Raw genomic sequence first — 14,356 nt, forward strand, 5'->3', positions numbered from 1 at the left:
AAAAGTATGGAAATATATTTTGGTACTGAACTTTTTTTTTTAAAGATTTTGTGATACTAAACAATATTGTTTATATTTATTTAGAAAAGTACCGGAAAGTATGGAAATATATTTTGGTACTGAAAAAATTTAAAAATGATTTTGTGATAGTAAACAATATTGTTTAAATTTATTTAGAAAAGTACCGGAAAGTATGGAAATATATTTTGGTACTGAAAAAATGTAAAAAAGATTTTGTGATAGTAACCAATATTGTTTATATTTATTTAGAAAAGTACCGAAAAATATGGAAATATATTTTGGTACTGTAATAATTAAAAAAATATTTTGTGATAGTAAACAATATTGTTTATATTTATTTAGAAAAGTACCGAAAAGTATGGAAATATATTTTGGTACTGAAAAAATTAAAAAAAATATTTTGTGATAGTAAACAATATTGTTTATATTTATTTAGAAAAGCACCGAAAAGTATGGAAATATATTTTGGTATTGAAAAAAATGTAAAAAGGATTTTGTGATATTGTTTACTATCACAAAATCTTTTTTTTTACATGTTTTCAATACCAAAATATATTTCCATACTTTTCAGTACTTTTCCAAATAAATATAAACAATTATATTTATTTAGAAAAGTACTGAAAAGTATGGAAATACATTTTGGTACTGGTACTGCTCTACATTAGAGAAGTGAAAAAATGAGCGAGCACTCCTGGGGTCTGGTACAAAACTAGGTCAGTGCGTGGATCCACTACAAGTGTGTGTGTGTGTGTGTGTGTGTGTGTGTGTAGCAGACAGGTGGATGTGGATGAAGACACATTCACAGCGAGTTTGCAGCGTCACCTTCAGCATGTGGACCATCATCACACGTGATAATTGATGTAAATACGTGTATTGAGTCACGGTACAGTCAGCATGCAGCTCTCAGTGGGACGGGACATGAATGACAACATAAACTCAAAAAGTAAACACACATGCACGGTTATAAGTCACATGTCACACACACACACACACACACGTACCCTCGTAATTGACAATGACAATAGCCAGCATGTAGTCCTTCCCCAGCATCATCGCGGAGGCTGCCGGCTGCCTCATACGGCAACCACGGCGGGGGAAAAAACAAGTCGGAAGTCCAGAAGGAGACGGCGGGAAGGAGGCGAGGGAGGACGCCAGGAAGGAGACTAGAGAGGACGGGCGGGAAGGAGGCGAGGGAGGGAGAGAGGACGCCAAGAAGGGGCGAGAGAGAGACGGCAAAAAGATGGAGGTTGGCTGCGCACTGAATGTTTATCACAAATGTCTTCGCCTCACGTGGTTGCCCGGCAACCAGCCCTCTATCATCTTTCACGCTTTAGGAGGACGAAGCCGTGACCCATCCTAAAAAAAAAAGGAAAAATGGCTCCGACGTGTCTCCGGTGCGTGTCCTGAGACCTCTCGCACAACTCTGCATAAGTGTGTGTGTGTGTGTGTGTTTGTTTTGACTCGCCAGTGCGAAAGCCATGTCATGCCCCCCCCCCCCCCCCTCGAACCGCAACATCCCTTGAGGAATGTGACACACACCTGGGAAAACAACATGGCTGTGTCAGCAGACGATGCAAGTGTGTGTGTTTTCGAGAGGATTGCACTTCTTTTAAATTGTCTACGATTCACAGTCCTTGTTATGTAAGAGAGGAACACACGTGTTGTTCTTTTTGTGTGCATTCTAACTTGTAAATAAACACTAGCAAAAGTCAGCTCACAATTGAGGTAAAGAGAGTCGCACTATTACACCTGTAAAATGCTCCGTCAGCGTTTTATATACATGATGTAAGTATATATGTCATGTAACATTCATAATAACATGTAATATATACATGATGTAAGTATATATGTAGTATCTAGTAACATTCATAATAACATGTAATATATACATGATGTAAGTATATATGTCATGTAGTAACATTCATAATAACATGTAATATATACATGATGTAAGTATATATGTCATGTAACATTCATAATAACATGTAATATATACATGATGTAAGTATATATGTCATGTAGTAACATTCATAATAACATGTAATATATACATGATGTAAGTATATATGTCATGTAACATTCATAATAACATGTAATATATACATGATGTAAGTATATATGTCATGTAGTAACATTCATAATAACATGTAATATATACATGATGTAAGTATATATGTCATGTAGTAACATTCATAATAACATGTAATATATACATGATGTAAGTATATATGTAGTATCTAGTAACATTCATAATAACATGTAATATATACATGATGTAAGTATATATGTCATGTAGCAACATTCATAATAACATGTAATATATACATGATGTAAGTATATATGTCATGTAGTAACATTCATAATAACATGTAATATATACATGATGTAAGTATATATGTCATGTAGTAACATTCATAATAACATGTAATATATACATGATGTAAGTATATATGTCATGTAGTAACATTCATAATAACATGTAATATATACATGATGTAAGTATATATGTCATGTAGTAACATTCATAATAACATGTAATATATACATGATGTAAGTATATATGTCATGTAGTAACATTCATAATAACATGTAATATATACATGATGTAAGTATATATGTCATGTAGTAACATTCATAATATGTAATATATACATGATGTAAGTATATATGTCATGTAGTAACATTCATAGTAATATGTAATATATACATGATGTAAGTATATATGTCATGTAGTAACATTCATAATAACATGTAATATATACATGATGTAAGTATATATGTAGTATCTAGTAACATTCATAATAACATGTAATATATACATGATGTAAGTATATATGTCATGTAGTAACATTCATAATAACATGTAATATATACATGATGTAAGTATATATGTCATGTAGTAACATTCATAATAACATGTAATATATACATGATGTAAGTATATATGTCATGTAGTAACATTCATAATAACATGTAATATATACATGATGTAAGTATATGTCATGTAGTAACATTCATGATAACATGTAATATATACATGATGTAAGTATATATGTCATGTAACATTCATAATAACATGTAATATATACATGATGTAAGTATATATGTCATGTAGTAACATTCATAATAACATGTAATATATACATGATGTAAGTATATATGTCATGTAACATTCATAATAACATGTAATATATACATGATGTAAGTATATATGTCATGTAGTAACATTCATAATAACATGTAATATATACATGATGTAAGTATATATGTCATGTAACATTCATAATAACATGTAATATATACATGATGTAAGTATATATGTCATGTAACATTCATAATAACATGTAATATATACACGATGTAAGTATATATGTCATGTAGTAACATTCATAATAACATGTAATATATACATGATGTAAGTATATATGTCATGTAACATTCATAATAACATGTAATACATACATGATGTAAGTATATATGTCATGTAACATTCATAATAACATGTAATATATACATGATGTAAGTATATATGTCATGTAGTAACATTCATAATAACATGTAATATATACATGATGTAAGTATATATGTAGTATCTAGTAACATTCATAATAACATGTAATATATACATGATGTAAGTATATATGTCATGTAGTAACATTCATAATAACATGTAATATATACATGATGTAAGTATATATGTCATGTAGTAACATTCATAATAACATGTAATATATACATGATGTAAGTATATATGTAGTATCTAGTAACATTCATAATAACATGTAATATATACATGATGTAAGTATATATGTCATGTAGCAACATTCATAATAACATGTAATATATACATGATGTAAGTATATATGTCATGTAACATTCATAATAACATGTAATATATACATGATGTAAGTATATATGTCATGTAGTAACATTCATAATAACATGTAATATATACATGATGTAAGTATATATGTCATGTAGTAACATTCATAATAACATGTAATATATACATGATGTAAGTATATATGTCATGTAGTAACATTCATAATAACATATGCAAAGCCAAAGCCATTTATCAACAACACCCAGAAACGCTTCGCTGGGCTTGAGCTCATCTAAGATGGACTGATGCAAAGTGGAAAAGTGTTCTGTGGTCTGACGAGTCCACATTTCAAATTATTTTTGGAAACTGAGGACGTGGTGTCCTCTGGAACAAAGAGGAAAAGAAGCATGGGGATTGTTCTCGGGTGAAAGTGTAAAAGGCAGCATGTGTGATGGTATGGGGGTGTATTAGTGGCCCAAGACATGGGTAACTTACACATCTGTGAAGGCACCATTAATGCTGAAAGGTACATACAGCTTTTGGAGCAACATATGTTGTTATCATGGACGCCCCTGCTTATTTCAGCAAGACAATGCCAAGCCAGGTGTTACGACAGCGTGGCTTCATAGTAAAAGAGTGCGGGTACTGTACATCAAGCAAGAATGGGAAAGAATTCCACTTCGAAAATGTGTCTCCTCAGTTCCCAAACCTTTACTGAGTGTTGTTAAAAGGAAAGGCCATGTAACACACTGGTAACAATGCCTTTTTTTGCAATGTGTTGCTGCCATTAAATTCTAAGTTAAGGATTATTAATGATTTATTATGAAGTTTCTCAGTGTGAACATGAAATATCTTGTCTTTGCAGTCTATTCAATTGAATATAAGTTGAAAAGGATTCTCTTTTTATTGACCATTTACACAACCTGACAACTTCACTAGTTTTGGGGTTTGTAATATTTAAAGATATAACTTTTTGTCAACTTTGTATTAAAGGCGACATTGTTATTGTTATACGATACCGAGTATTGGCCGATACGGATATTAATCTGATATGATATCAGTACAAATGATATTGTACATGCTTTTATTTTGTAGTGTGGAATGTTGGAAAATACTCGATCATGTGAAACTACTCAAAACTTTGGAAGCCCGTTTCTGCCACTAAACATAAAATAATTATGGAAGAATAAAAAAAAAAAAAATCTAAATTATGAGATTAAAAATCATAATTATTAGGGGAAACAAGTCGAAATTGTTAGATAAGAAAGTCGAAATTATAAGGAAAAAAATATCGAAATTATGAGATAAAAAGTCATAATTATGGGATAAAAAGTCGAAATAATGAAAATAGTCATAGTTATGAGATGACAAAATCAAAATTACAAGATAAAAACTCCCAATTATGAGATATAAAGTCATAATTATGAGGGGGGATCATTTTGAAATTATGAGAAAATTGATATTATGAGATTAAATGTCATAATAATGAGGTAAAAAAAAAATCAAAATTCTGGGATAAACTATCAAATTTATGTTATTAAAAGTCATAGTTATGAGATAAAAAAAAATATCGAAATTATAAAATAAAAAGTCATGATTATGAGATAAAAAGTCGAAATTATGGGCTATGAAAGTCAACATTATGAGATAAAAATTTAAAATTCCAAGATAAAAAATTGCAATTATGGGATACATTTTTTTAGAATTATTGGATAAGAAAGTCGAAATTATAAGGAAAAAAATATCGAAATTATGAGATAAAAAGTCATAATTATGGGATAAAAAGTCGAAATTATGAAAATAGTCATAGTTATGAGATAACAAAATCAAAATTACAAGATAAAAACTCCCAATTATGAGATATAAAGTCATAATTATGAGGGGGATCATTTTGAAATTATGAGAAATTTGAAAGTATGAGATTAAATGTCATAGTTATGAGATAAAAAAAAATAAAAAATTATAAAATAAAAAGTCATGATTATGAGATAAAAAGTCGAAATTATGGGATATGAAAGTCAAAATTATGACATAAAAAGTCATAATTATGAGATAATGTGAAACTACTCAAAACTATGGAAGCCCGTTTTTGCCACTAAAAATAAAATAATTATGGAAGAATAAAAATAAAAAAATCTAAATTATGAGATTAAAAATCATAATTATTAGGGGAAACAAGTCGAAATTATTAGATAAGAAAGTCGAAATTATAAGGAAAAAAATATCGAAATTATGAGATAAAAAGTCATAATTATGGGATAAAAAGTCGAAATTATGAAAATAGTCATAGTTATGAGATAACAAAATCAAAATTACAAGATAAAAACTCCCAATTATGAGATATAAAGTCATAATTATGAGGGGGGATCATTTTGAAATTATGAGAAAATTGATATTATGAGATTAAATGTCGTAATGAGGTAAAAAAATTTAAAATTCTGGGATAAACTATCGAATTTATGATATTAAAAGTCATAGTTATGAGATAAATAAAAAAATCTAAATTATAAAATAAAAAGTCATGATTATGAGATAAAAAGTCGAAATTATGGGCTATGAAAGTCAACATTATGAGATAAAAAGTTAAAATTCCAAGATAAAAAATTGCAATTATGGGATACATTTTTTTAGAATTATTAGATAAGAAAGTCGAAATTATAAGGAAAAAAATATCGAAATTATGAGATAAAAAGTCATAATTATGGGATAAAAAGTCGAAATTATGAAAATAGTCATAATTATGAGATAACAAAATCAAAATTACAAGATAAAAACTCCCAATTATGAGATATAAAGTCATAATTATGAGGGGGGATCATTTTGAAATTATGAGAAAATTGATATTATGAGATTAAATGTCGTAATGAGGTAAAAAAAATTAAAATTCTGGGATAAACTATCGAATTTATGATATTAAAAGTCATAGTTATGAGATAAATAAAAAAATCTAAATTATAAAATAAAAAGTCATGATTATGAGATAAAAAGTCGAAATTATGGGCTATGAAAGTCAACATTATGAGATAAAAAGTTCAAATTCCAAGATAAAAAATTGCAATTATGGGATACATTTTTTTAGAATTATTAGATAAGAAAGTCGAAATTATAAGGAAAAAAATATCGAAATTATGAGATAAAAAGTCATAATTATGGGATAAAAAGTCGAAATTATGAAAATAGTCATAATTATGAGATAACAAAATCAAAATTACAAGATAAAAACTCCCAATTATGAGATATAAAGTCATAATTATGAGGGGGGATCATTTTGAAATTATGAGAAAATTGATATTATGAGATTAAATGTCATAATAATGAGGTAAAAAAAAAAATCAAAATTCTGGGATAAACTATCAAATTTATGAGATTAAAAGTCATAGTTATGAGATTAAAAAAAATATCGAAATTATAAAATAAAAAGTCATGATTATGAGATAAAAAGTCGAAATTATGGGCTATGAAAGTCAACATTATGAGATAAAAAGTTCAAATTCCAAGATAAAAAATTGCAATTATGGGATAAAAAAAATTGATATTATGAAACATGTTGCAGGCATCAAATTCCAAATGAGCTAATATTTGCAAAAAATAATAAAGTTTCTCAGTGTGAACATGAAATATCTTGTCTTTGCAGTCTATTCAATTGAATATAAGTTGAAAAGGATTCTCTTTTTATTTACCATTTACACAACCTGACAACTTCACTAGTTTTGGGGTTTGTAATATTTAAAGATATAACTTTTTGTCAACTTTGTATTAAAGGCGACATTGTTATTGTTATACGATACCGAGTATTGGCCGATACGGATATTAATCTGATATGATTTCAGTACAAATGATATTGTACATGCTTTTATTTTGTAGTGTGGAATGTTGGAAAATACTCGATCATGTGAAACTACTCAAAACTATGGAAGCCCGTTTCTGCCACTAAACATAAAATAATTATGGAAGAATAAAAATAAAAAACTCTAAATTATGAGATTAAAAATCATAATTATTAGGGGAAACAAGTCGAAATTGTTAGATAAGAAAGTCGAAATTATAAGGAAAAAAATATCGAAATTATGAGATAAAATGTCATAATTATGGGATAAAAAGTCGAAATAATGAAAATAGTCATAATTATGAGATAACAAAATCAAAATTACAAGATAAAAACTCCCAATTATGAGATATAAAGTCATAATTATGAGGGGGGATCATTTTGAAATTATGAGAAAATTGATATTATGAGATTAAATGTCATAATAATGAGGTAAAAAAAAATCAAAATTCTGGGATAAACTATCGAATTTATGAGATTAAAAGTCATAGTTATGAGATTAAAAAAAATATCGAAATTATAAAATAAAAAGTCATGATTATGAGATAAAAAGTCGAAATTATGGGCTATGAAAGTCAACATTATGAGATAAAAAGTTCAAATTCCAAGATAAAAAATTGCAATTATGGGATAATTTTTTTTAGAATTATTAGATAAGAAAGTCGAAATTATAAGGAAAAAAATATCGAAATTATGAGATAAAAAGTCATAATTATGGGATAAAAAGTCGAAATTATGAAAATAGTCATAGTTATGTGATAACAAAATCAAAATTACAAGATAAAAACTCCCAATTATGAGATATAAAGTCATAATTATGAGGGGGGATCATTTTGAAATTATGAGAAAATTGATATTATGAGATTAAATGTCATAATAATGAGGTAAAAAAAATTAAAATTCTGGGATAAACTATCGAATTTATGATATTAAAAGTCATAGTTATGAGATGAATAAAAAAATCTAAATTATAAAATAAAAAGTCATGATTATGAGATAAAAAGTCGAAATTATGGGCTATGAAAGTCAACATTATGAGATAAAAATTTAAAATTCCAAGATAAAAAATTGCAATTATGGGATACATTTTTTTAGAATTATTAGATAAGAAAGTCGAAATTATAAGGAAAAAAAATCGAAATTATGAGATAAAAAGTCATAATCATGGGATAAAAAGTCGAAATTATTGAAAATAGTCATAGTTATGAGATAACAAAATCAAAATTACAAGATAAAAACTCCCAATTATGAGATATAAAGTCATAATTATGAGGGGGGATCATTTTGAAATTATGAGAAAATTGATATTATGAGATTAAATGTCATAATAATGAGGTAAAAAAATTTAAAATTCTGGGATAAACTATCGAATTTATGATATTAAAAGTCATAGTTATGAGATAAATAAAAAAATCGAAATTATAAAATAAAAAGTCATGATTATGAGATAAAAAGTCGAAATTATGGGCTATGAAAGTCAACATTATGAGATAAAAAGTTAAAATTCCAAGATAAAAAAATTGCAATTATGGGATACATTTTTTTGGAATTATTAGATAAGAAAGTCGAAATTATAAGGAAAAAAAAATCGAAATTATGAGATAAAAAGTCATAATTATGGGATAAAAAGTCGAAATTATGAAAATAGTCATAGTTATGAGATAACAAAATCAAAATTACAAGATAAAAACTCCCAATTATGAGATATAAAGTCATAATTATGAGGGGGGATCATTTTGAAATTATGAGATTAAATGTCATATTTATGAGATAAAAAAAAATCGAAATTATAAAATAAAAAGTCATGATTATGAGATAAAAAGTCGAAATTATGGGATATGAAAGTCAAAATTATGACATAAAAAGTCATAATTATGAGATAATGTGAAACTACTCAAAACTATGGAAGCCCGTTTTTGCCACTAAAAATAAAATAATTATGGAAGAATAAAAATAAAAAAATCTAAATTATGAGATTAAAAATCATAATTATTAGGGGAAACAAGTCGAAATGATTAGATAAGAAAGTCGAAATTTTAAGGAAAAAATTATCAAAATTATGAGATAAAATGTCATAATTATGGGATAAAAAGTCGAAATTATGAAAATAGTCATAGTTATGAGATAACAAAATCAAAATTACAAGATAAAAACTCCCAATTATGAGATATAAAGTCATAATTATGAGGGGGGATCATTTTGAAATTATGAGAAAATTGATATTATGAGATTAAATGTCATAATAATGAGGTAAAAAAAAAAAAATCAAAATTCTGGGATAAACTATCAAATTTATGATATTAAAAGTCATAGTTATGAGATAAAAAAAAAAATCGAAATTATAAAATAAAAAGTCATGATTATGAGATAAAAAGTCGAAATTATGGGCTATGAAAGTCAACATTATGAGATAAAAAGTTCAAATTCCAAGATAAAAAATTGCAATTATGGGATAAAAAAATTGAGATTATGAAACATGTTGCAGGCATCAAATTCCAAATGAGCTAATATTTGCAAAAAATAATAAAGTTGGTCAGTGTGAACATGAAATATCTTGTCTTTGCAGTCTATTCAATTGAATATAAGTTGAAAAGGATTCTCTTTTTATTTACCATTTACACAACCTGACAACTTCACTGCTTTTGGAGTTTGTAATATTTAAAGATATAACTTTTTGTCAACTTTGTATTAAAGGCGACATTGTTATTGTTATACGATACCGAGTATTGGCCGATACGGATATTAATCTGATATGATATCGGTACAAATGATATTGTACATGCTTTTATTTTGTAGTGTGGAATGTTGGAAAATACTCGATCATGTGAAACTACTCAAAACTATGGAAGCCCGTTTACGCCACTAAACATAAAATAATTATGGAAGAATAAAAAAAAAATCTAAATTATGAGATTAAAAATCATAATTATTAGGGGAAACAAGTCGAAATGATTAGATAAGAAAGTCGAAATTATAAGGAAAAAAAAATCGAAATTATGAGATAAAAAGTCATAATTATGGGATAAAAAATCGAAATTATGAAAATAGTCATAGTTATGAGATAAAAAAAATCAAAATTACAAGATAAAAACTCCCAATTATGAGATATAAAGTCATAATTATGAGGGTGGATCATTTTGAAATTATGAGAAAATTGATATTATGAGATTAAATGTCATAATAATGAGGTAAAAAAAAAATCAAAATTCTGCGATAAACTATCGAATTTATGATATTAAAAGTCATAGTTATGAGATTAAAAAAAATATCGAAATTATAAAATAAAAAGTCATGATTATGAGATAAAAAGTCGAAATTATGGGCTATGAAAGTCAACATTATGAGATAAAAAGTTCAAATTCCAAGATAAAAAATTGCAATTATGGGATAAAAAAAATTGATATTATGAAACATGTTGCAGGCATCAAATTCCAAATGAGCTAATATTTGCAAAAAATAATAAAGTTTCTCAGTGTGAACATGAAATATCTTGTCTTTGCAGTCTATTCAATTGAATATAAGTTGAAAAGGATTCTCTTTTTATTGACCATTTACACAACCTGACAACTTCACTAGTTTTGGGGGTTTGTACAAAAAGTCAGTAAAAGCACAAGTGAGGAGGAATTGTGTCAGAAATGAAGCAGCTATTGGGCTTCACAAGTCAGACAAGCTGAGAGCTTCTACTGGTAAGACCAGCGATCTGTCTAGGAACTTTAAGAGGCTTTCTGAGGCCCCGGGGGGTCGAAAGGGAATGTCATTGGAATGTTTTGACACGACCGTGACAAACACGTGACTGGACTGACCTTTGGCAGAAGAAAATAAACAAGAGGACATTTTTACTTCCAACAATGTGAACTGAACTGCAAGCAGAGGTTGGTTCAGTCTCAGTCACATCAAGACATGACATGTGAATAATGCTGTATAATAGACTGTATTTATATTATTCACATGTGAATAATGCTGTATAATAGACTGTATTTATATTATTCACATGTGAATAATGCTGTATAATAGACTGTATTTATGTTATTCACGTGTGAATAATGCTGTATAATAGACTGTCTTTATATTATTCACATGTGAATAATGCTGTATAATAGACTGTATTTATGTTATTCACATGTGAATAATGCTGTATAATAGACTGTATTTATGTTATTCACATGTGAATAATGCTGTATAATAGACTGTATTTATATTATTCACATGTGAATAATGCTGTATAATAGACTGTATTTATATTATTCACATGTGAATAATGCTGTATAATAGACTGTATTTATATTATTCACATGTGAATAATGCTGTATAATAGACTGCATTTATATTATTCACATGTGAATAATGCTGTATAATAGACTGTATTTATATTATTCACATGTGAATAATGCTGTATAATAGACTGTATTTATGTTATTCACATGTGAATAATGCTGTATAATAGACTGTATTTATGTTATTCACATGTGAATAATGCTGTATAATAGACTGTATTTATATTATTCACATGTAAATAATGCTGTATACTAGACTGTATTTATATTATTCACATGTGAATAATACTGTATAATAAACTGTATTTATATTATTCACATGTGAATAATGCTGTATAATAGACTGTATTTATATTATTCACATGTGAATAATGCTGTATAATAGACTGCATTTATATTATTCACATGTGAATAATGCTGTATAATAGACTGTATTTATGTTATTCACATGTGAATAATGCTGTATAATAGACTGCATTTATATTATTCACATGTGAATAATGCTGTATAATAGACTGTATTTATATTATTCACATGTGAATAATGCTGTATAATAGACTGTATTTATATTATTCACATGTGAATAATGCTGTATAATAGACTGCATTTATATTATTCACATGTGAATAATGCTGTATAATAGACTGCATTTATATTATTCACATGTGAATAATGCTGTATAATAGACTGTATTTATATTATTCACATGTGAATAATGCTGTATAATAGACTGTATTTATATTATTCACATGTGAATAATGCTGTATAATAGACTGTATTTATATTATTCACATGTGAATAATGCTGTATAATAGACTGTACTTATGTTATTCACATGTGAATAATGCTGTATAATAGACTGTACTTATGTTATTCACATGTGAATAATGCTGTATAATAGACTGTATTTATATTATTCACATGTGAATAATGCTGTATAATAAACTGTATTTATATTATTCACATGTGAATAATGCTGTATAATAGACTGTATTTATAGTATTCACATGTGAATAATGCTGTATAATAGACTGTATTTATATTATTCACGTGTGAATAACGCTGTATAATAGACTGTATTTATGTTATTCACATGTGAATAATGCTGTATAATAGACTATTTATATTATTCACATGTGAATAATGCTGTATAATAGACTGTATTTATGTTATTCACATGTGAATAATGCTGTATAATAGACTGTATTTATGTTATTCACATGTGAATAATGCTGTATTATAGACTGTATTTATATTATTCACATGTGAATAATGCTGTATAATAGACTGTATTTATGTTATTCACATGTGAATAATGCTGTATAATAGACTGTATTTATGTTATTCACATGTGAATAATGCTGTATAATAGACTGTATTTATATTATTCACATGTAAATAATGCTGTATACTAGACTGTATTTATATTATTCACATGTGAATAATACTGTATAATAAACTGTATTTATATTATTCACATGTGAATAATGCTGTATAATAGACTGTATTTATATTATTCACATGTGAATAATGCTGTATAATAGACTGCATTTATATTATTCACATGTGAATAATGCTGTATAATAGACTGTATTTATGTTATTCACATGTGAATAATGCTGTATAATAGACTGCATTTATATTATTCACATGTGAATAATGCTGTATAATAGACTGCATTTATATTATTCACATGTGAATAATGCTGTATAATAGACTGCATTTATGTTATTCACATGTGAATAATGCTGTATAATAGACTGTATTTATATTATTCACATGTGAATAATGCTGTATAATAGACTGTATTTATGTTATTCACATGTGAATAATGCTGTATAATAGACTGTATTTATGTTATTCACGTGTGAATAATGCTGTATAATAGACTGTATTTATGTTATTCACGTGTGAATAATGCTGTATAATAGACTGCATTTATATTATTCACATGTGAATAATGCTGTATAATAGACTGTATTCATGTTATTCACATGTGAATAATGCTGTATAATAGACTGTATTTATGTTATTCACATGTGAATAATGCTGTATAATAGACTGTACTTATGTTATTCACATGTGAATAATGCTGTATAATAGACTGTATTTATATTATTCACATGTGAATAATGCTGTATAATAGACTGTATTTATGTTATTCACATGTGAATAATGCTGTATAATAGACTGTATTTATGTTATTCACATGTGAATAATGCTGTATAATAGACTGTATTTATGTTATTCACATGTGAATAATGCTGTATAATAGTACCAGCCTTCAGCTACGACTATTGGACAATGTTATTGTCACCAGGCTGGACTCATTTCTAACTGTGCTCGGCTCTTCGCTTCTATTTTGCCAAACTAAACAGAACGCCAGCACAAAAAAGTTGATGGAAAAATAAA

The 14,356-nt window shown here is 27.1% G+C and overlaps 1 protein-coding gene across 5 annotated transcripts in view; it reads right to left on the bottom strand.

Annotated features, from left to right (window-relative positions):
• apbb2b (amyloid beta (A4) precursor protein-binding, family B, member 2b) overlaps window positions 1-14,356 on the bottom strand; it is a 301,890-nt gene that overhangs the window by 164,912 nt on the left and 122,622 nt on the right. Inside the window, exons 1-2 of one of the 5 annotated variants that reach the window (XM_061984441.2) lie at window positions 1,432-1,453; window positions 1,023-1,399 (exon numbers count right to left, since the gene is read on the bottom strand). The exons of the other annotated variants lie outside the window; for them this stretch is intronic. Coding sequence (XP_061840425.1) covers window positions 1,023-1,098 — 76 coding nt within the window. The 5' untranslated portion in view covers window positions 1,099-1,399; window positions 1,432-1,453. Of the gene's footprint in view, window positions 1-1,022; window positions 1,400-1,431; window positions 1,454-14,356 lie in introns of those variants that run through there. 5 annotated transcript variants of the gene reach the window in all.

Source organism: Nerophis lumbriciformis, linkage group LG25 (genome assembly GCF_033978685.3).
Source record: "Nerophis lumbriciformis linkage group LG25, RoL_Nlum_v2.1, whole genome shotgun sequence".
Classification (NCBI taxonomy): domain Eukaryota; kingdom Metazoa; phylum Chordata; class Actinopteri; order Syngnathiformes; family Syngnathidae; genus Nerophis; species Nerophis lumbriciformis.